Source organism: Mus musculus, chromosome 2 (assembly GCF_000001635.26).
Source record: "Mus musculus strain C57BL/6J chromosome 2, GRCm38.p6 C57BL/6J".
NCBI classification, from domain to species: Eukaryota; Metazoa; Chordata; class Mammalia; order Rodentia; family Muridae; genus Mus; species Mus musculus.
The window spans coordinates 180934057-180955173 of NC_000068.7; the positions used below are offsets into that span (position 1 = coordinate 180934057).

General features: G+C 49.4%; 1 protein-coding gene across 8 annotated transcripts; it reads right to left on the reverse strand.

The window, feature by feature from the left end:
- Positions 1 to 709: 709 nt before the first annotated feature.
- Nkain4 (Na+/K+ transporting ATPase interacting 4) lies at positions 710 to 20881 on the reverse strand. Of its 8 annotated transcripts, XM_006500689.4 has the most exons (8): positions 20515 to 20828; positions 15414 to 15647; positions 10021 to 10158; positions 9685 to 9765; positions 8974 to 9171; positions 3095 to 3155; positions 1887 to 1971; positions 710 to 973 (listed from the first exon to the last, which is right to left on the reverse strand). In XM_006500689.4, the coding sequence occupies exons 2-8, from the start codon at positions 15423 to 15425 to the stop codon at positions 964 to 966; spliced, it is 585 nt and encodes a 194-aa protein (XP_006500752.1). In that variant the 5' UTR covers positions 15426 to 15647; positions 20515 to 20828; the 3' UTR covers positions 710 to 963. The 8 variants fall into 8 exon arrangements, with proteins under 8 accessions (XP_006500752.1, XP_030107774.1, XP_017174642.1 ...); XM_030251914.1 differs by lacking the exon at positions 1887 to 1971 and having other exon boundaries at positions 20515 to 20852; NM_021426.4 differs by lacking the exon at positions 15414 to 15647 and having other exon boundaries at positions 716 to 973; positions 20515 to 20643.
- Between the last annotated feature and the right edge of the window lie 236 nt (positions 20882 to 21117).

A 21117-nucleotide genomic window follows, 5' to 3' on the forward strand; every position in this document is an offset into this window, starting at 1 on the left:
ATGTGAAATCGGTTTCCATTGCTTCTCAACGGCAGAGCAGCACCTGCCAGATGTCCAGCCACCTCTAGTCACTGTATACAAACTCTTTCCCACTTTGGAGAAAACACCCTTTCTCATCTCAGAGACTTTACACTGGATTTTATACTTAGAGAATAGACTTGCCTTGAGGGACTCTCGAAACCCTCATTTCTAGTTACAGGACAACCTTGTGTATTTCCTCATGTGGCAGGTGTTCTTAGGGTATTTGCCCAGGGTCTCTCTTCTGAATGGTGCCATCTACTTTCTCTGAACAGTGTGAGGAATGGTATTCCTGCTCATCCCCAGCTCCTGGGGACTGGAGGGGAATGCATGTGGTGCCCCAGGTTCTATCCTTTACCCATGGTACTCTCCTCGCTTAGGAGTGACGGGGCTCCTGGATCAGCTCCAGAGATTCCACTGGCCTCAGTGGGGCCAGGGCCTTTGCCTGAATAAGACCTGCAGCTGGGGTACTGCAGTATTTATTTAAGGCCTTAGTCGCTCTTGGATCTGGGTAGCTCATAACAGGGACCTGCTAGTGGAGCTGGACCTTCTTACTGTCCTCTGATAAGCCCTTCCCCTGGAATCAGTGTGTGGTCTGCAGGTCTTATAACCCCAGAACAGAGCACCCAGAGGACTCTGGGGGAAATTGCCCAGATTTGCTGCGGCTATCCAAGAAGACCAGGGATGCGAATTGTTTGTTTCCATAGTCTCTCTTGCATTTTCATAGTATTTTTTTTTAGAAAAAAAAAAAGAAAAGATATTACAAACTCACAGTTGTAGCCACCCTGTCCTGCAGTGTCCCCCGCCCCTTACTGGTATCCAAGGTGAACTTGGAAAAAATGTTAGGCAGGCAGGGAAGCAGAGCTGCTACTCCAGGACTGGGGTCTCCTCATTGTTTCCGTGGCTGAGGCTGGGTTGCAGGAGCAGGGTCAGCCATCCCCTCACTTATGCAGGCCTGTGGAGAAGGCAGAGGTCAGAGGAACCTGAGAGAGGCAGAACAGTGTCCTCTTTCTCTTGGAGAACTTCAAAAGCAAAACTCACAAACCAAGAAAGTGATAGTTGCTCAGGGTATAGCAAATATATGCCAGGGGCTAGGTTTCTCCACACACAGAGCAGGTACTGGTTTTGTACTCTGATGGCTCTGACCCATTCCTATGAGACTGGAAGTGGAGTAAGGGTTTTACCCTGGTCAGATTCTCCACTGAAAAGAAATCTCACGAGGGCTGCTGCCCCCATTCATGGGGATTTATTGAGCTCAGGCTTGTCTTAGGAACAAATTTATCAAGACTCTGAGAACTTTGCAGCTGGTGGCCTGCAGAGGCTCCTCCCCCTCCTAAGTCTGTATTTCCTCCATTATTCATCCTGGGAGCTGAAGTCCTGCTACTGCTGACACCCATTATCTGTGATAGCCTAGGACACTCTGAGGTCAGGCATCAGGAATCTCTTGGATCAGGTCACCAAGTGAACCCCTAGATGCCCCTTCTGAATGCAATTCCAGGATCACCAGGAAGCCCAGGAACAGCCATGGGATCTGTAAGGCCGTGGCACTGCTTTGGAGAAGGAAATATGATCAGCCAAATATTGGAAACAAACACCCACAGCCTCTACACTTATTGAAGCCCCTGGGCAGGCAGTGGCCTGTTGGTATCTCTCCCATTCCTGAGACTCTGCGACCTGGTTATTACAGAATCTACCCCTGCTGAGCTTTGAGCTTAATGTGTGGGGCTACTGAACCCATGACACCTAACCAGAGCATGATCTTAAGGGAGTGATAGATGGATAGATGGATTGACAGACAGATAAAGTCTCCAAAGAGAAGAGCCTTGTGTGGTGAGCACTCTAAAGCAGGCTGAGTAGGCCATACTTACAAATATGCCTGCTTGGACAAGAGGCTGGACGGCTTTTCATTGACATGGTACAGGGGGAATGGGTCAAATCCACCAATGAAATCAACTGAAAGAAATCAAGCCCAAATAAAATAAAACCCAAATGATGGAAAAGATGGCAGAATGGAAAACATTCCCCGTAGCAGATTCCCAACAAGAGGGATGTTGCCAGAGCTTGTGAAGGGTGCGGGCACAAACCCAAATCAGTCCCTGTTGTGTCTCAAACCTTGCTGGGATCTCTCTGGAGCACTGTGCACAGTTTTGTGGCTCTGTGATCTGAATGGATCTTGCTAGAAGAGGGGTCAAGGTAGGGGAACTGCACCCTACCCAGCCAGACTCTACAAATCACTAGCTCTCCAAATACTAAACCTGTAGCTTTCACTAACACCAAGCACCTGCCCCGTAAAGTCTCCCACACACTAGGCTTGTTGGGCAAAATGAAGAAGACATTTCTGGAGCTCAGGGCTGGCTGCAGTTCTGAATTCAAAGAGCAGGTGTAGCCGCTGCTTCATTGTCAACTGAGGTCGGTGATCAGGCAGCACCAGGGCCTTGATCCCAGACTCAAGAGACCATCCCTCCCTCACCAGACTCGAGAATCAAGGCTCTTAATGGTGACAGCTGACTCCATGGGCCAACCCTCTGGGGCAGATGGCTTTGAATTTCAATTCTGACTCTGGGGAAGGTTCTATCCACAAGACACCTGACTGCCCACCCACACACTGTCAATCCTTCCTCTGCAGGGACTTCCCATGAGACTATGCTAGGATTGGGAGTCCCCAAAGGGATGGCTTGAGTCATTACTGCGTTATGGTGCAAATCAAAGTTAAGTTGGAAAGGGTCTTCATGCAGGGGGGAAATGATAATCTGTCCAAACGGGTTCTACCTAATACTAAGAGCCAATCAATATGGGTGCCAGGCAGGCAGAATGGATCTTGCTACTGAAGACTCAAACCTTCCTGGGGCCACTGTAGGTATTATGGAGATAGGTGTCCCTGGACCTGAAGGACATCTTCTTCATAGACAGACCCCTCCCCGCAATTCTCAGATCTTTGTACTGCCACGACTATGGTCAGGCCTGTGGCAGGAAATGGATACCCAATAGGCATGGGGCATCACTAAGGGGCATCTTCAGGCCCTATCCTGGTTTACATAGCACTCAAAGTTGTCACACCCATTAGCTGTACACTTACAGCTGTCCTCTTCTTCTGTGAGCACGCTGACCACGTAGCAACCATAGACAAAACCCAGGAGCTGAAAGACACCAAGAGGCCAGACATGTCAAGCCATCTCACTGTAGCAGTGATTTGATGACTGTGCAGATGACTCCAGTATACCTGACAAAATCCCTGCATCTTGCAAGCCTCCACTTCCTCCCCTATAAAATGGAACTGTGGCACTGACCTGCATTGCTTCCCAAGCTCCCACAGTCCAGATATCTCAGTTCTCCCTTGACATACTACTCAGTGGGCACCTCATGGGTGAAGAAGATGATGGAGCCAGTCTGAAGGGTGATAGCCATTTCCCACTTCAGGGCTTGGAGGACTAAACATGGAAAACCAGAGCTGAACTTTCCCATGGAACATGGACACCTGAGAAGTCATTTGGAGGGGGCAAGGTCATGCCCAGTGTCCTCTGAACCCATATGTTCAGGTCTGTATTCTTCATGTCACCACGCAATGTCCTGTGGGTCCCTTCTACTCAGTTCCAGGGTACAGCCCCTCCTCCCACATTTAGCCTCTGTTCTTGGCATGCAAGGCTAGCTATGTGGACAGGACAGTGTTTTGACTAAGATGGCTAGTGGGGAACCCAGCAGATCTGAAAGAAGGAAAAATCAGCTTCCATAACTAGTCACTTCCTTGCAAAGCTGCCTCCCTGCCCTGGTGCTGGCAACCCACTCTCTGTGTATTATTTCAGGACCCAACATAACATCTACATCATGTATACCCCAGCCCTAGCAACAGCTTGGTCTTAGGGGGAAGTCTCTGTCTTGCCGGAACCCTGGGTGATTGGGTGCACCTGAATATTTCAAAAGGTACAGCTAAGCTATAGTGGATTCTCTGAAAGCCAGAGTAGAGATTTCTCACCTCACCTCAGCTGGGAGTGGCCTGGCCAGTGAAAGCACTGGAAGCTACTATAAAGGAGACAGGTCAGTGCCCAGTGTTTGTGGGTGTGACTGGAAAGAAGCAGAACTTTCCAGATGTGCAGCAGGTCCCTCTGCAAAAGCAGCCAGGCAGCCTTGAAGGATTCACTTGCCCTCTAGGCCATGGTTCCTCACTGACCTGACCCAGGAGCCTCCCAAGAGGCCACCACACCCTCCTGTCAAAGGAGACAGCATTTTATCAGACTAGAGTTGGAAATGCTCAATGCCTGTGAGACCCTACCCAGCTCAGGCGCAGGCCGTGGTCCCTCTAAGAATCTAGCACTCTAAGAGTGAGTCCAGTACCAAGCCTGGAAGTCATTGTCCTCACTGAGAAGAAAGCCTAAGGTGTCTCTCACATGGCATTTTGTGATTCCCTGGGACATTCTGAGGTGGAGGGTCACAGCCCAGAATTGCCCCCCCCCAGGGAGCTGACCACAGTGCTGAAACAGGGACAGGTTCTCCTGGGGAAGAGGCTCTGTCCGAGCTGGCATCTAAAGCCACCCCTGGTGGTTCATGGCTTCTTACCTGCACATTCTTGCCTTCTTTTCCCACCACTTCTGCCCACCCTGTTCACCCAGATCTTTCCTGAACATCTTTCTACTCTATCTCTTTCCCTCTCCTTGGCCTTGTCTTACTTTCTCTCCTACTATCCAGAGTGGACAACAGATGGCACTTTGTACAGGAAAAACAAGTACAAGCGACCAGACATGAGAGCTGGCATTCCCATTTGAGAAAGTATGGCTGAAGGCTGTCTCCCCACTGACATGCAGAATTCTGTTCCTCCAGCACCATTTTCACCAAAATCATTCTGTATCCTGCAAGAAGACCTTCATTTGTCTTTCTAGTTCCCAGTTACAGTCTTTTCAGAGTCTTCAATTTTAGAACTCTTGACAGAGACCCTTGACTCATCAGTTCTTTCTTTTATGAGGACCATGCTTGTATTCTTTCATGTTTGGGGTTCGACTGGGATCCTCTCTTGCCTCTGCACGAGTTACACTGGGGTGAAACATAACTTCAGCTTCCTGCTGTGAAGGATAAACTTAGACAAGATGCCTAGGGGAGTAGTGGAGGTGTAGTGTGAACTGCAAGGCTACCTGCACTGTCTGCTCTAGGCTTTCCTATATCTCGGATGTCCTTAGGTGTAGAATTCAATTTCTTCCATGGAAGTTGCTGATTGTCCTGTGAACTTGACCTCTACCAAGCATTGGCACTGGGAAGGTTGGAGGCCTCAAGATGTGACCAGGCTTCTCCATGGACTAACCTGGTTGTGTCCAAGGTGTGGCACCCACAGTTATAGGGCTGTGCTGCTGTGGCTGCTGTTTCACAGTTTCCTAAACCTTTCCTTCCCACTCCTTTGAGTCCATTGATCAAAATAACCTCGGCTTTAAGAAGTGATAATTGAGGCAGAAAGCTCAAATGGTTCTCTAGGACCAAAATGTGGCACCATCTGGGACCAGGAGCTGTTTCTCTCCCCCACTGTTCTTCACTAACTTGAGCAGTGCTAGAGAGGTCTATGGAGTCAATTCCATGTTCACCCGCTATAGCGGTTCTTTAGTTTCATGTAACACCAGTGAACCCACAGTTAGGTGGGACATGTTTGGGAGGTGGTATCCTCACCAGGGTCATGATGAGGTTTTGGAAAGAGCCACCTATTGGTTTCTGTGATCATCACAGGCTTGGGAACAGTGAAGGAAGCCGGCAGGGCTGGAGTGGATGGGACCCACTGGAGCACTTCTCAGAAGGACACATGCTCCTATTTCATGATGAACCAACCACCTAGGGCAGGGTGGGTCTCTAAGACTAGATGTTCCTCCTTTCTGCAAGTAGGACACAACTTTGGAAAGAGTCTGAGGTAGTCCTCGTAGGTAGTGGCTTGCAACATCCAGTCCTCAGGGGCCAGAGCCCAGGTGAGAGGCTAGAGAAGTGTTTAGTGGTATGTTAGACAATGGCCAGGGCTGGAGAGATGGCTCAGCAGTTAAGAGCACTGACTGCTCTTCCAGAGGTCCTGAGTTCAAATCCCAGCAACCACATGGTGGCTCACAACTATTCATAACAGGATATAATGCCCTTTTCTGGTGTGTCTGAAGATAGCAACAGGGTACTCACATACATAAAATAAATAATTATTATTTTTTTTTAAATGGCCAAACACATACCTCAAAGCTCAACTCTGGTGCCTTGGAATTTGTTCATTTTAAAAATAGGTTCCACAAACCACCAGCATGTGGTTAGATAAGGTGAAGTGGCCCTCAGCCAAAGTCTGGTGTTCTTACCAGAGGGAGGGTGCTGAGACAGCCATGTAGGGAAAGGGCTGTATGACAGGTGCTTCCCTAGGCCAGAGAATGCTGTGGCCCATGGTTAGAGGACACCTGCACCCCTTTCCTCAGAGCCCAAGAGAGAACCAGCCCCACTAATTCCTTAACATTGAACTCTGATCTTGGAGCTTGTGATCTTTTCCAAGCCCCTTTGGCTGAGTGTGTGTGTGTGTGTGTGTATGGGTGTGTGTGTTTATGTGTGTATGGGTGTGTGTGTTTATGTGTGTATGGGTGTGTGTGTTTATGTGTGTGTGTGTGTGTGTGTTTATGGGTGTGTGTGTGTGTGTGTGTGTGTGTGTTTATGGGTATGTGTGTGTGTTTATGGGTGTGTGTGTGTGTTTATGGGTGTGTGTGTGTTTATGGGTGTGTGTGTGTTTATGGGTGTGTGTGTGTTTATGGGTGTGTGTGTGTGTGTTTATGTGTGTGTGCGCGTTTATGGGTGTGTGTGTGTGTTTATGGGTATGTGTTTGTGTTTATGGGTGTGTGTGTGTGTGTGTTTATGGGTGTGTGTGTTTATGTGTGTGTATATGTGTGTGTGCATGTACACTTGAAAGCAAAAGAACAACCTTTTATGTCAATCCTTAGGCATCATTCATGTTTGTTTTTTTTTTAAGATTTATTTATTTATTATATGTAAGTACACTGTAGCTGTCTTCAGACACTCCAGAAGAGGGAGTCAGATCTTGTTACAGATGGTTGTGAGCCACCATGTGGTTGCTGGGATTTGAACTCTGGACCTTCAGAAGAGCAGTCGGGTGCTCTTACCCACTGAGCCATCTCACCAGCCCCATCTTTGTTTTTTAAAGACATCTCTCACTGACATGATACTCACCACAGGCAAGACTGGCTGGGCAGTGAGCCTCACAGATCCACTGGTCTTTACCTCCCAAATGCTGAGATTACAAGTACACATACCACCATTCCTATTTTTAAATACAACGTATTACATTTAATGAACCAGGTATGGCAATTTGTGCCTTTAATCCCAGCACTTGGGAGGTAGAGGCAGGAAGATCTCTACAAGTTTGAGGCCCGCCGGATCTACAGAGTTCCAGGGCAGCCAGAGCTATGTTATAATTACTTGTTTTGTGTGTGTGTGTATGTATGATGCACATACACATTTGCTCAGTGGTGTGCACCCATGAGTGCATGTGGAGCCAGAAGTGGCCTGCACTAGTACCCTCTGTCTTGAGACATGGTGATGGTACCAGGTCAACACACACATTTGCCCACTGAGCCATCTCTCCAGGTGCCCAGCATCTTTTACATGGGTTCTGAGGAGACTGAACTCAGGTCCCATGCTTGCAAAGCAAGCATCTTACTAACTGATCTGTCACCACAGCCCAGTTCTAGTTTATTTTCCAGAGATGGTTTGGCTCTGTACCCAGGCTGGCCTTGGGTAGGTGGTCCTCTTTAGAGTAGGTGGCTCTCCTTTGAGTTGGTGGTCCTCCTTTGAGTAGTTGGTCCTCCTCTCTGTTTCTCACATGCTGGGATGGCAGGCTTGTGTCACTATACCTCCCATCTGGTCAGTTGTTATTACAGACTTTTACAGAAAATGGCTGCTCACAGAGCAGGACTCCTGGAGAGCAGTGGTATCTCACAGTGCTGGGAAATTTGCCAGATCTCCACACTGTTCCCTGTTTCACAGCATCTGTTTTGTGGCAGACTTCTCAGAGTTGTGGGCTCACAGCCAGTCCAGGCAGCCCACTGTGTACCAGGGAGTATGTCCCCTCTCCTGCTTTCTCTCCTGGGAGATGAGAGCTGTGAAATATCCCCAAGGGCCCCAAGACTCATGAGAAAGCATTGAAGTGTTACCCTAATGACCAGATCTGTTGGGATTAAACAATGTCATCAGCGGAGCCCATCTGCAGCCTTATTGGACAGTCTGAGGCTTCTTCCCCTTCACAGTCCTGTTGAGATCAGCCTCCAGCCTTGCCTGTTCTACTCCTGGGCTAGGGAGACAGAGGAACATCCATCTTCACCTTTGCCTTTGCTGTTCCTGGTTGCCACAGTGCCATCAAAGGCTGAGGTTTGATTACGCTTCTGAGCCTGTCTTGCAAGATCAGTGATGTTCTGTGGTGGTTGGAATAAGAATGGCCCCCACAGGCTCATATGTCTGAATGCTTAGTCACCAGGGAGTGGCACTATTTCTAAGGGACTGTAAGAATTAGAAGGTGGAACCTTGTCAGAGGAAGTGTGTCACTAGGGTTAGGCTCCGAAAGCCTTATGGTTCCAAAAGCCCATGCCAGGCCCAGACTCTTTCTCTCTGTCTGTCTATAGATCAGAATGTAGCTCTCAGCTACTTCTCTAGCACCATGCCTTCCTGCCTGCTGCCACACTCCCCACCATGATGATAATGGACCAAACCTTTGAAACTGTAAGCCAATCCCCAATTCAATATTTTCTTTCATAAGAGTTGCACTGGTCATGGTGTCCCTTCACAGCAATAGAACAATGACTAAGACAAGCTCCAGGTTCGAAGTCTACCCTGACCCCTTTACTCCTTACAGGTCATGGAGGCAATTATGCTTAACAAGGAGGAAATCTGGTTCCTCTGTGTGAAGGAAAAGCCCCGACTCTGCCCCAGGTAGAACAAGCCTGACCCCACACTCACCGCTAGCAGGATCTGCAGGCCACTATGCAGGGCTTCCACATAGCTGTGCACCATGGCACAGCCAGCACCCACCACCAAGGACTGTCCATGCAGTGCACCCAGGCCAGCTGTGGCCTCCTCCTCGTGAAGACAGCCTGGCCCATGCTCTTCCCACCAGGAACGATGCCCAGAGAGATTGAAGGTCAAAAGTTCACTGTCCTGGAAACAAAGGAACAGAAAAAAAAATTAGTATCAAGAGACAGTCAGTCTCTACCAATCACAGGCTGAAGTGGGGAAAAATGAAGGGTTCAGTCTCCCTCCACCCTTTCCTCTTGGGTTTGGCCACAAGAGGAAGGTCTCTGCTTATTCCCCAATCCCACCATCCCTGAAAAGGAGCCACCTACACATCTCTGCCAGTTGTCTACGCAGTCCAACTCCTCCCTGGTACTGCCTGGTTCCAGGGCCCTCTTCCAGAAGACCCACCCTTTGTGCTACAGGGCCTGAGGCCCTGGACACTGACACCCACAGTGCGTTACCAGAAACCTCACCACCCACCAAACAGTCTTCCTGAACTTCTGAGGCATTGATCACAGCCAAAATTGTCCTGGTGCTGTGGCCAGCGCTATGCATCAAGCGCCCATCAGCATAGGGACATGCAATGAACTGCACCAAGTATTACAGTGGTGATCTGGCCAAGACCCAGGGGATAAACCCCTTCCCATCTTTACTCACCTTTGAGAGGCCCCCCACTTCCAGGTAGAAGCAGATAATGAAGACATTCCAGGTAACCCAGACAGCTGCCCATACAACATACTAGGGAGACCAAGAAGGACAGGGTAGAAGTTGAGCCCAGCAGCTTCAGAATATGAATATCTGATTTTCTCCAACCTCTTAGAAGAAAGCCCTTGAACTTGTTGCAGTGTCAGGACTCCCCGTGTCTGACCTTCCCAATGCTGAGCTTGGAAAAGCTTCCTTAAGCCCACCCTGGACAGGTGTCCACCTAAGACATTCTGCCTAAGCTACTACCAATACTACTTGCATAGAGGTAGCCAAGCACAATGGACTCACCACCACGATGTAGCGTGGCCGGTATTGAATGGTGCCGAAGAGCCCCAAGATGACCACGATGATGTGGGTGAAGTTGGCCAGGATGGGTGCCCACTGGTAACCCAGGAAGTCAAAGACTTGCCGTTCCAGAGCTGTGACCTAAGAACAGGTGGCTCATGAGGAACAGTGGACACTAATGGGCCACCTCAGGTTCTGCCTCCCTCCTAAGTATCCTTCGCATCTATTTTAACATCTATACCAGGTGGGCCACAAACTCCTTCTTGGCCATAACCCTGAGCAGTACCGTGTGCTTTCCAACAAAAATAATCAAGTTTGATAAGCCCAAATGTCACCACCGGAGCATGGAGCACTCCCCGCCTTGAGAAGCCAGGCTCCTTCCTTGTCCCAAGACCCAAAACTCTGAGGTTTATTTTTTGTTTCTGTTTTGTTGGTTTGTTTTTTTTTTGGTTTGGTTTGGTTTTTTGTTTGTTTTTTGTTTGTTTGTTTGTTTGTTTGTTTGAAACAGCATCTCTCCACATCATCCTGGCTATCTTGGATCTTGTTAGGTCTCAAACCCTGACTAACAACTGAGGTGCCTATTTAACATATCAAAGTGGACCCCAGGTTCTTCCAGAGTTTCTTGGTCCCTACCTGTTACAGGGGTCTACTGGCTGGCATTCTCTACCCCGCACCCTGAACTCCCTAACCCAGGGCCTGGGGTGTCCTTCCCACAGCCATTTTGGTTACCTGACCTTTTTGTCTGCCCTTTACCCTCCTGGCCTCTTGGGCTGGCTCTCTCTTCTCCCCTCTCCTCACATGGCTCAGGATCAGGTCCACTCTGAATATTCCCAGATGTCCCTGCCTCTGGCTATACTCTCCCTTTTATTTACAGCAAACCTTCTCTTCGACTATACCTAGGACTGGTCATGCCCTTTCCTTTTTATTTCTTTTTTTTAAAATTTAGAACTCATTATTTACGACAGCCTTGCACTCACAGAGATCCCCCTGCCTCTGCCTCCCATGTGCTATGATTAAAGGCATGCTCCATCATGACTGGCCCATACTCGTGGTTATTCGACCTGGAGGTTGGGGGTGACATAAACAAGAAGTACAGAACCTAAAGTGCTGTCCAGCTGCTTTGGTAGCATATGAGAACTGAGCCTACACAGGGTGCTGGATGTAAATCCCAGAGAATCCATGTCTCCTGGTAACTGATCTCTCTATGGTTGTCCTGGAGACCGTTGTGGATAAGATGGCTCTTATCCTGATGAGCTGGCCACACTTCTACTCTGGGGACACTTCTGAGATGCTGTAGCTCTGAAGATACTATACTCTATTCAAGTAGACAGAGATCAATGGGAAAGAATGGATTATATACAAGGAACATGATTTATACTTGTGGGAAACAAACTTACCCCCAGAAGGATCAAGACTCTAAGGCTAGGTGGATACCCAACCACCTGCATATCCATCATCTATCCATCCACCCACCATCCCTTCATCTTCCCATTCCTCCATTTACCTACGCATCCCTTCCTGTTTCCATCCATTTCTCCATCCTTCATTCACCACCACCACCCCACCACCCCCATCTATCTTTCACCAGGCTCCATTCCTGCCATATACTGGGCAGGTATAGGAGAAGGAAGAGAAAGTATGGATAATTCTACCATGTTCTAACACCTTCTCTGGAGCTACTGTGTTTGGGATGACAAGTTTGTCCAGGAAGGACTGAAAAGTTTGGGCTACCTCTGGAAGAGAAGCAGTGTTAAAGGGACAGCACATTGGCTGAGCCTGTGACATTCACTATATCTCTGTGCACCAGCAATCAGATCAGTACTGGAAAAGCTAAGGCATTCCCTGACCAAGACTGGCTTCCAGACTGGGTGATGATGGTGCATGCCTTTTATCTGAACACCAGATGGAGGCAGGTCTCTGAGTTTGACATCTGCTATCTAGTTTTCTGTCAACTTGACACAAGCAAGAGTATATTGAGAAGAAAAAACTTCAACCGAGAAAATGTTCCCACCAGACTGATCTGTGGGAAAGCCTGTGGTGCATTTTCTCAATTGATGATTGATGTTTGAGGGCCTAGCTCATTGTAGGCAGTCACTATGGGCTGGTGGTCCTGGGAGCAGTAAAAAAAACCTGGTGAGAAGCCATAGGGAGCAAGCCAGTAAGCAGCACTCCTCCATGGCCTCTGCGTTCTCTTTGGCCTCCTTCCCTGTTTGAATTCTTGCTCTGACTTCCCTCAGTGATGGAGTGTGACTTGGGAATTTTAAATGGAAACAAACTCTTTTCTCCCCAAGTTGTTTATGATCATGGTATTTTTTTTTAAAGATTTATTTATTTATTATATGTAAGTCACTGTAGCTGTCTTCAGACACACCAGAAGAGGGAGTCAGATCTCATTAGGGATGGTTGTAAGCCACCATGTGGTTGCTGGGATTTGAACTCAGGACCTTCGGAAGAGCAGTCGGGTGCTCTTACCTGCTGAGCCATCTCACCAGCCCCTGGTCATGGTATTTTATCTCAGCAATAGAAACCCTAAGGCAGGTCAGCTCACAGTGGTGAAGTCCCCTCCAAGGCTGAAAAAGTTGAGATCAAGAGAAAGGCAAGTCTGAGAGACTGCCATGGGGGCATAGACTCCATCCATCCCCACATGACCTCATCCCTTGGGTCAAGTTTGAGTTGAGTAATATGGTTACGAGGTTGGATAACCACAGACACTGACTTCAGTGGAAGTACTCCAGTTTCTCTTTGCTTCTTGGGGTCTGTATGATAGGACTGACCCCCAAAGTATGCTGACAGTACCCAAGAAACATCTTCAATTGGGCATGCCTTGGAGTCGCCTTGATAGCTGTGAATGAACCAGAAGTGTGGGTATGTTCAAAGAAGTCTCAAAAGAGGACTGTTAGCAAGCATGTTCTACAGGAGTCTAGGTTTCTCTGGGTGATTTGGTCTGCTAAGTGGAGAGGTAAGGGCAGACCTTCTATCAACACCAAGAATGATCCAGCAGAATTAGTTTAAGAACGGCCCCACAGAAACCACTAAGTGCTCACACCTACTGCCCCTGACCAATCATGGAGTTCTCAGAACCATCCACTCCTCCTGCACTGAGAATTCACACCCTCTGCCCCATCTCCCATCAGGATGCTCACATCGGTTGTTCCCAGCTCCTGTCAGAGTTCTCACTGCCCCTGTTCCTGTCACAGAACACTCATGCTCAAATGTCCCTTTTCTGTTAAAATATCCTGTCTTCTCTCGGGTCACAAAGCACTCATGCCTGCTGGCCCCTAGTGGGTCTGTTGGTGGAGGAAGCCTCTTCTTAGTCAAGTTCCCATCTCCAAAGATCCCTTCTAATGTTAGCCCTTCGTGATGCTAGCCCCCTGGAGTAGGTGTCTCCTTTATACATGAGTACACCCTTTGGAGGCTGGAGCAGTTCCCTATGGAAGAATTTCACATCTGACAGTTCTCAAGGATCAGCTCTCAGTTCTGTCCTTTCACAGGGTGGACAGAGAGCTGCTTGGCCAAACCTTTGGCTCCTGTTAGTCTGGACAGGCTGTTTATACTGAGGAAGAGGATGGGCCATCACTAACCCTGCATGGGCAGACACCGTTGATCTAGCTGATGGCTCTCACCTCTTCATTCACGTGCCTTTCTCATGGAAGCCAAGCATGAAGGGCTGACTGGAGAGCTCTGCAAGAGCTTTGCTTATTTTTACAAGAAATAATTTGTCTGCCTTGGAACTACATCATCTCTAAGGAATTGGGAGTCGCTGTGTCAACCAGGACACTTTTCTCATTGGAATATGCCAAGAATCCTTCCAGGGTTAGTTAAGAGTCTGCTCTGCCTGCAGGCTGGTGTTGTAGTGATATAAACATAGCTGGTCTCAGGATCTCCCTGAGCTTCTGGGGGCTTTGCCTGAGATGAGGACTGCCCTCTCTGGTCCTTTCTGGACCATGAATATGAGCTTGGAATTTTCTACTCCCACAGGGACCCTGCTTGGCCTATACAGTATATACAGCAGGTGCTTATAGGTGCTGGCCCCACATGAGCATGTCAGATGCTGTAGCTACCACACTGTGTACAGCAAAAGCTGCAGCCACTCTTAGAAGCCAAAGACAAGAATAGCACAGGAGCATACACAGAGAAATACACGTACCAGAGTGTGGAAGAAACCCATGTGTGTGACTTTCAAATGACTCAGGAAAACAGCATAGATAGAGACAGTCAGTGACCCAGGTGTTAGGGGTGAATCTGAAAGTTCCCTACAGCCTCATGTTAAAAATGTTTGTTCCTTGGTTAGTGACACTGGTTTAGGAGCCAGTGTCCTGAAGGTTCTCAGGAGGTCAGACCTGACTGGTGCAAGCAAGTTACCAGGGGCAGGACTTTGAAGGCTGTGCTCACCCCTGGTTCCCAGGTTCCCACCTGTGTTTTGTTTCCTGGTCAGAGCCACGTGAACAGCCATTGTGACTTGCTCTCAACATGAAAGGGAGCCAATGCTGTGCCTTAACTTACCAGTTATGATCAGAACTTGAAGCCATGAACCAGAATAAACCCCTTCTTCCCTGAGGTTGTTCATGCCAAGCATTTTGTCACATTCAATGAGGAAAGTAACTAAGACTCCAAGTTAAGTCTGGCCTCCTAATCAAACCATCTGCAGGCATCCTAAAACCTTCATTAATATGAGGGGATAGAGCAATAAGCAGATGAAGCCCCCCCACCAAAAAAAAAACAAAAACAAAAACAAAAAAACCTCTCTTTCAAACATAAACTAATTCCCCTTGAGTAGAAGTCAATAAGACCTTAGGAAGTCACACTGCCTAAGACACTTGTACCTTCCCAAGAGACCTTGTGCCACCAGAGGCATTGTACATTCCATGGTACGTCAGATGTAATGGTTTGTATATGTTTGGCCCAGGGAGTGGCCTTGTTGGAGTAGGTGTGTCACTGTGGGTGTGGGTTTAAGACCCTCATCCTAGCTGCCTAGAAGTCAGTCTTCCACTAGCAGCTTTCAGATAAAGATGTTGAACTCTCAGTTCTGCCTACACCATGCCTGCCTGAATGCTGCCATGTTCCTGACTTGATGATAATGGACTGAACCTCTGAACCTGTAAGCCACCTCTGATTAAATGTCCTTATAAGAGTTGCCTTGATCATGGTGTCTGTTCCCGGCAGTAAAACCCTAATTGAGACACTAGAGAAACATCAGAGAAGGATGACCAGCCCAAAAGCCTTTGTGTAGGAGAATCAGCTACAGATGGGTCCAACTAAGCAAGTAAGACCCAGGGTGGAAAGGACAGAAGCTCACAACCCAACAAGAAGACAACAGTCTCAGGAACAAGAAGATAGTCTTGCTGACTTCCCTGGAGGGCACTGGAGCTCAGGGGTCAACAAATGCCAATACTCACCAAGCACAGCATTTGAAGTGAGGATTATAACCATAGTAACTGCATCCCTGGCCAGGCCTTGTCCACCCCATTGCAGTTGTTGCACAGCCAGAGGCCTTGAGTGTGGGTTATTGTGCTCTCTGCACCCCATTCTAGGGGCGGTCCAAGCCTCTTCTATTCTCAGCTTGAATCTAGGAGAATCTCTGTGGCTGCTCACAGGGTCCTTGGCTCTTTTTCTCCCACAGAAGGTCTGCTCTGTTAGACAAGTAAACAGTCAGGCCCAGGGCTATAGGAGGAACGAGGCCTCATCTCCTCAGGCTGCCTGGACTTCCAACACATGGCAGAAACAGTCCCTCAGCATCTGACCCCAGAAGTAACCTGGGATGCTGGCAGGTGGGGCCCCACATGCACCCCATGTCCATATAAAATACAGAGCCATGTGTACACATGTCCTCATGCGGGTGTGTACATCTACCTGCACGTGCATGTGTGAGCACATGTATATTATGCAGCAGCAGTTAAGGAGAAGCTAAATGACAGACCCAGTCAGCATGACTGAAAATCTATAGTGTTTCCTGTCTTGCTGTTCCCAGACTTGCTGTCCTGTGGGGGTGATTTTATAACTTTTTTGAGGAGGGAGATTCTTTCTGTGATCTGCCAAATTCCTTTCAGAACCTGCCCCTCCCTCAACTCAGACACACCCTGGTGGCTCTAGGCCTGGAATGTGGGGTCACTGAGACTCAGTGGGCTTGACTCAGGCTCTCAGCAACAACACAGTGACTGTCAGTCATGGCCTATTCCCCGAGCAGGGAATGAGGAGGGGTATTCAAGAAGGGAGTTAATTACCTAGCATGCCATTCTCCTGTCCCCAGGAAGAGAATATGCACTAGAGACCTTTCCTGAGGAGTAGCTTAAGCCTCCAAGGTAAGGTGTCAACCCTGCCTCACCTCCACCTAGGGCCCTTGCAAGATGGGCTCTCAGTAGTCAGGTTGAGTCCAAGACCTCAGAGCCCATGGTTGAATTATATCTGTACCCCATATCTCCGCAATTTCTATGCCCAGCACCCCTTTTATTACTTACCTGGTGTCTCAAACACACTTAACCCTTTATCAGCTTTCTCCCTCTGTTATCTAAAGCTTGCACTTATTCTCCTGGCTGTCACAAGCTGCCCTTGCCCAATGGGCCCAGTGTTCCGCTAGGAAGGCCTTGATCCCAGCTGCCTGATTCTCTAATCCTTCAACCAGAGTTTACCTGGTAGGCAAGGTCCCTTCTTCCCTGTTGATCTGAGAACCCATTCATATCCTCCCCTCTCTCCCCCAGTCACCTACATCACAGCCAACTCCTTTCTATTGTATGCCCAGCATTTGCTGACCCTCCCTACAATGCTTCTGATGTGGGGTACAAACCAAGCACAGCAGTCGAGCATAACACATGAAGGCCACAATACACCTGCAGAATGACTGGTACCCACCAGCACAACCTTCTGAACAGGTCTAACATACTACCCCTCCCATATGTTGTTTGGCTTCTGCCTACCTAGTACCTTGCACCACAAGGGAGTCTACAGAGCTGCTGTGACCCTAGGAAATCAACAGCTCCAATAATCCTATGGAGACCTCTGGTGTCTGATTCTCTGGCATGTTGGAAACTCCTGCCCCTCCCGACTTCCTCTGACGGAGTTCCCCAGAGCTGTTGGGTCCTGGATCTGTGTCCCAAGGCATGTCCAGATTCTAAACTTAAGGTCAATCTTGTGTCAAAATGATGGAGAGGCCACCCTGGGGCATTCATATGGGTAAGAAATGGCTTGGGAATTGCAGATCCTTACTTTGCATGTCCTTTCTACCCTCAGCTTCCTAGAAGGCAACAGAATGCAGCATACATCTGTGACGTAGCTCAGAAGACAGTCTTTAAGCGTCAGCAGGGCCAGGACATAAGGTATGGAATGTTTCCAACTCTTCCAAGTTGTGTGTGTGTGTGTGTGTGTGTGTGTGTGTGAGAGAGAGAGAGAGAGAGAGAGAGAGAGAGAGAGAGAGAGAGAGGACAGAGAAGAGAGGGAGAGGAGGGAGAGGGAGAGAAGGGAGAGGAAGAGGGAGAGGAAGAAAAGGGAGAGGGGAAGATAGATTATTCCAGTGTTGGAATCAAACCCAGGACCTTGCACTTGCTAAGCAAGCACTGGTCCACTAAGCTGCACCCCTAGCTCACTGTTGAATTCCTAGTTTCACTGGACACATAACTGATGAGAAGGCACTCAGGACTCTCCACAATGTCAGATCTGCTGGGACAAGCCCTAGATGGGTATTTCCTCTGCTCTCATTTCACTAGATGAGCCAGACTCTGACAGAACATCCACTAACATTGAGACTCTCCCTTAAGGAGGCACCAGATGGCTGTCCACCCCAGCCCCATAAAATGGACAACAGCAGAGGGCTGTTTGAATATTCAAGACAGAGACCACTGAGGGAGCCGTAGCTACAGACTGCTCTTGACCCATAGAATGAGGCTCTAACAGAAGCCAGCCTTTGGGCACCAAGCCCTTCACTCAAGTGATCATCCACCTTCACCTCTCTTGCCCCCATCCACCATCTCAGAGCCCTGTGCACCCTCTCAACTTCTGGAACAGAAACATCCCTTCTTTAGGCAGGACTTAGGGTCTCCACCTCTGCATGCTCCTACCCTGGGCCCAGGCAGATAGTGATGGCATTCCCACACACACAATGTACTTGTCCTGAGGAGTCACACAGTGAGTGATCTGTGTGTTTGCTTGTTTCTTTCAACTGTTAGAGGCACTGACCAAAGTCACACACGATATGAAAATGTGTGATCTAGAATGGATCCAAAGAATGTCTCCATCCTAGCAGGCCTCTAGTTCCTGGAGGAGCCCTGCACATAAAATTACAAATGGGGGTGGAGGTGAGAGTGGGGGAACCAGCATCTGGGGACAGAGGCCAGCCACTTTATGAATGAGTGGATCTGACTGGTTTTTATCTCATCTGGGAAGAAAAAGAAAGGGGAGAAGAAGATGCCCCCTTTGGTCCACTAAGAAACCCAAGGCACCGTCCTGTGAGGCCTCAACTGGATGCTGGATCAGCTGCACATGTCTGAGACAGGACCTCAGCCTGAAGAGTAGCCATCCCCTTGGTAGCCTCAGGAATGGCAAACCTTGAAAGACGTGAGAGTACTGACACGTCCTTTCACTTCTAAGCTAACATGCCCAGAAGCTATGTGACCACATGTAAGTCTCCCATTGCATGGAGATAGAAAATTTAGAGCTAGTAGCCCTGCAGAATCTAGTTGCAGACCCCTTCATGGGCCCCGAATTTCCTGTCTTGTCATCACAGCAAAGCGAGGACTGGGAATGGTCTCAGCATAGTGCTGGCTCAGAGCCGGCAAAGTTCCTGCTGTTCTTCAAGGGAAAGTTGTTTGGGTTCTTTGTCCAGTAACTTGGTAACAAGAAAACTCTCACGCTGGTCAAAAAAAAAAAAAAAAGGAAAAGCCTCGGGACCCCCATGCCACTCCCAGCTTCCTCTGCTCCCCCCTTGAAAGCAGAGACTAGAGCAGTGGGTGGTATTGGGCCTGTTCTGCCCAGAGGCTGAGGAGGGTGGCCCGCCCCCAACTGCCAGCCAGTACAAGACAAAAGACCCTTGACAGTTCCCTGGGGCGGTTCAGCTGTGGCCCGGCTGGACAAAGCAAGGGTACAGGGCTCGGTACAGCTCTGCAAAGTCCTTGGGGCTTGTCTTGGCGGAGACTTGGGCTTTTGAGAAGCTCTGTCCAGGGAAGCTCTATAAACCCAGACAACAAAATGACCCCTCTCCTCTTACTTGAAGCCAGAAGTCAAATGGAAGCAACAGGCCCTGGCCTCACCCTCTTTCACCCCAAGGCCACATCTCTGAACTAGAGGTGGCAGAAGCACCTTCTCTCAGCCACACATCAGAGAACATTGTCACCAAATCCAGGGCAAGGAAACCGGTCTCCCCCTCCCACAAAGCGACTCTGTTTCTTGACTCCCACTTTGAGCAGGCTCTAAACCCGAGTCAGCGCACTTATTCCTGTCCTTTACCTGCAGGTCATCCTGCAGGACTTCTCTCCATCTTCCCTTTGAGGGACCCCTTCACAGAAAGACAACGCTCAACACTGCTCCAAGGCTGGAGGCAGCAAATCGGACTTGCCCTGTAGAAACCTGCAAACCAGTAAAAACTTGGACCATGGACCTCCCTGTAATCCCACATTATGCCTGGCAGTCCCTGGAGGTACAAAACACTCCCTGTGTTGCTGGGAGGACAAAACACCAAATGCCTTAAAGTGTCTTTAAAATAACTTCTTCCTCAGGGACCTCCGGCTACCCAGTCTAGCAGGGTTCAGGCCCACACCCAGCCCAGAAACAACAAAGCTACATTTCCTTTTTAAGACCAGATACTTAGGACTCATTAGCATTTAGCAAAGGAGTTTCCCCAGCGACCTTTGTTTTAGCCTCTTCAACCCCAGAACCCTTATTCCAGGCTCCAAGCTCAGGGAGAGCTGCAAAGTTGTTCAGTGTCATTCAAGTTCTCTGACAAGGCTTTTCTGCTAGTGGACCTGGGCTCAACCCTAAGCATCTGGGCCTGAGAGCCCTATCCCTCTACAGGTCCAGGAAGATTGGGAGACTCCAAGGTAGTCTGTGCCTGCGCACAAGCTGGGCACGTCAAGTGATCACACTCTCCAGCACACCTGATTCTAATGTCCACACTCAGACACCGAACTTTGCTGTAGGCTCAGTCCCTTGTGCCGCCGGTAGTAAGACACCCGTGCTTGCTTCTCCCGGCCACAGGCGCCTTGGGGCGCCTGGGCATCAAGAGCAACATTCTCCCCCTGATTAGGCACTCTGGACCAGACTCCCGAAGCAGCCCTCCCGAAGGCTTTTGTTCCTAGCTGTCGGGGGTTGGGGGGGGGTTGGGGGGGCAGGCGCTCCTCAGCACCTGTCCCCGCCAGCAGGGACGCTACTCCCCAAGCAAACAGCGCACCGTGACAGCTCCCCTTGCACGCCACAAATCGGCTGCAGCAACCACAGCCAAGTGCAAGCCGTCATCCCAGGAACCACCCGAGGCTGGTGCGGGTCCGGAAAGCCACGCAGGACACCCGGACTCACCAGCTGCAGAGCGCAGAGCGCAAGAAGCGTGCAGCGGCCGGAGCAAAAGCCCATGGTATTCACTTCGCCCGTGGGAGCCTTTGCTGCCAGAGTGGGCTGGAATCCTCCGCGTATGAAACCTTCTGTCCAGCCTCCCCACCCCCAACCCCCATTCCTCCGCCCCGCATTGCCCTGAAAACACCGCCTCCTTCCAGCTTGCAGATCCCGCCCCAACGGGATCTTGCCTCGGGTAAACCTAGCAGACCCCAGCCCCGTCTGCCCCTCCTCTTAGATCCTGCCCCTGCCCACAGGCTCTTTAGACTCCGCCCACCCCCATCTCTCCTGCTCTGGATAACAGCTGCGCTGCGTCTGTCTCCACGCTTAGATACCCCTAGTCCTTGCAGCCCTTAGGGGCTTCAAACGGTCCGGAGAGGAGGCGCGGGACCCTTCTTAAAGCGGCGATGACAGGACTCTCTGGCAGTATAGAGCAGCGCAGGGCTGAATAGTGGCCACAGGACAGACTTGATCTGTCAATGAGTCTGTCCCAGAATGCTCATAAAAGAATAATTAGCAACTGTGTCTACCCCAGATAGCTCTCGGCCTGGCTTCTGTCCCTGATCCGAA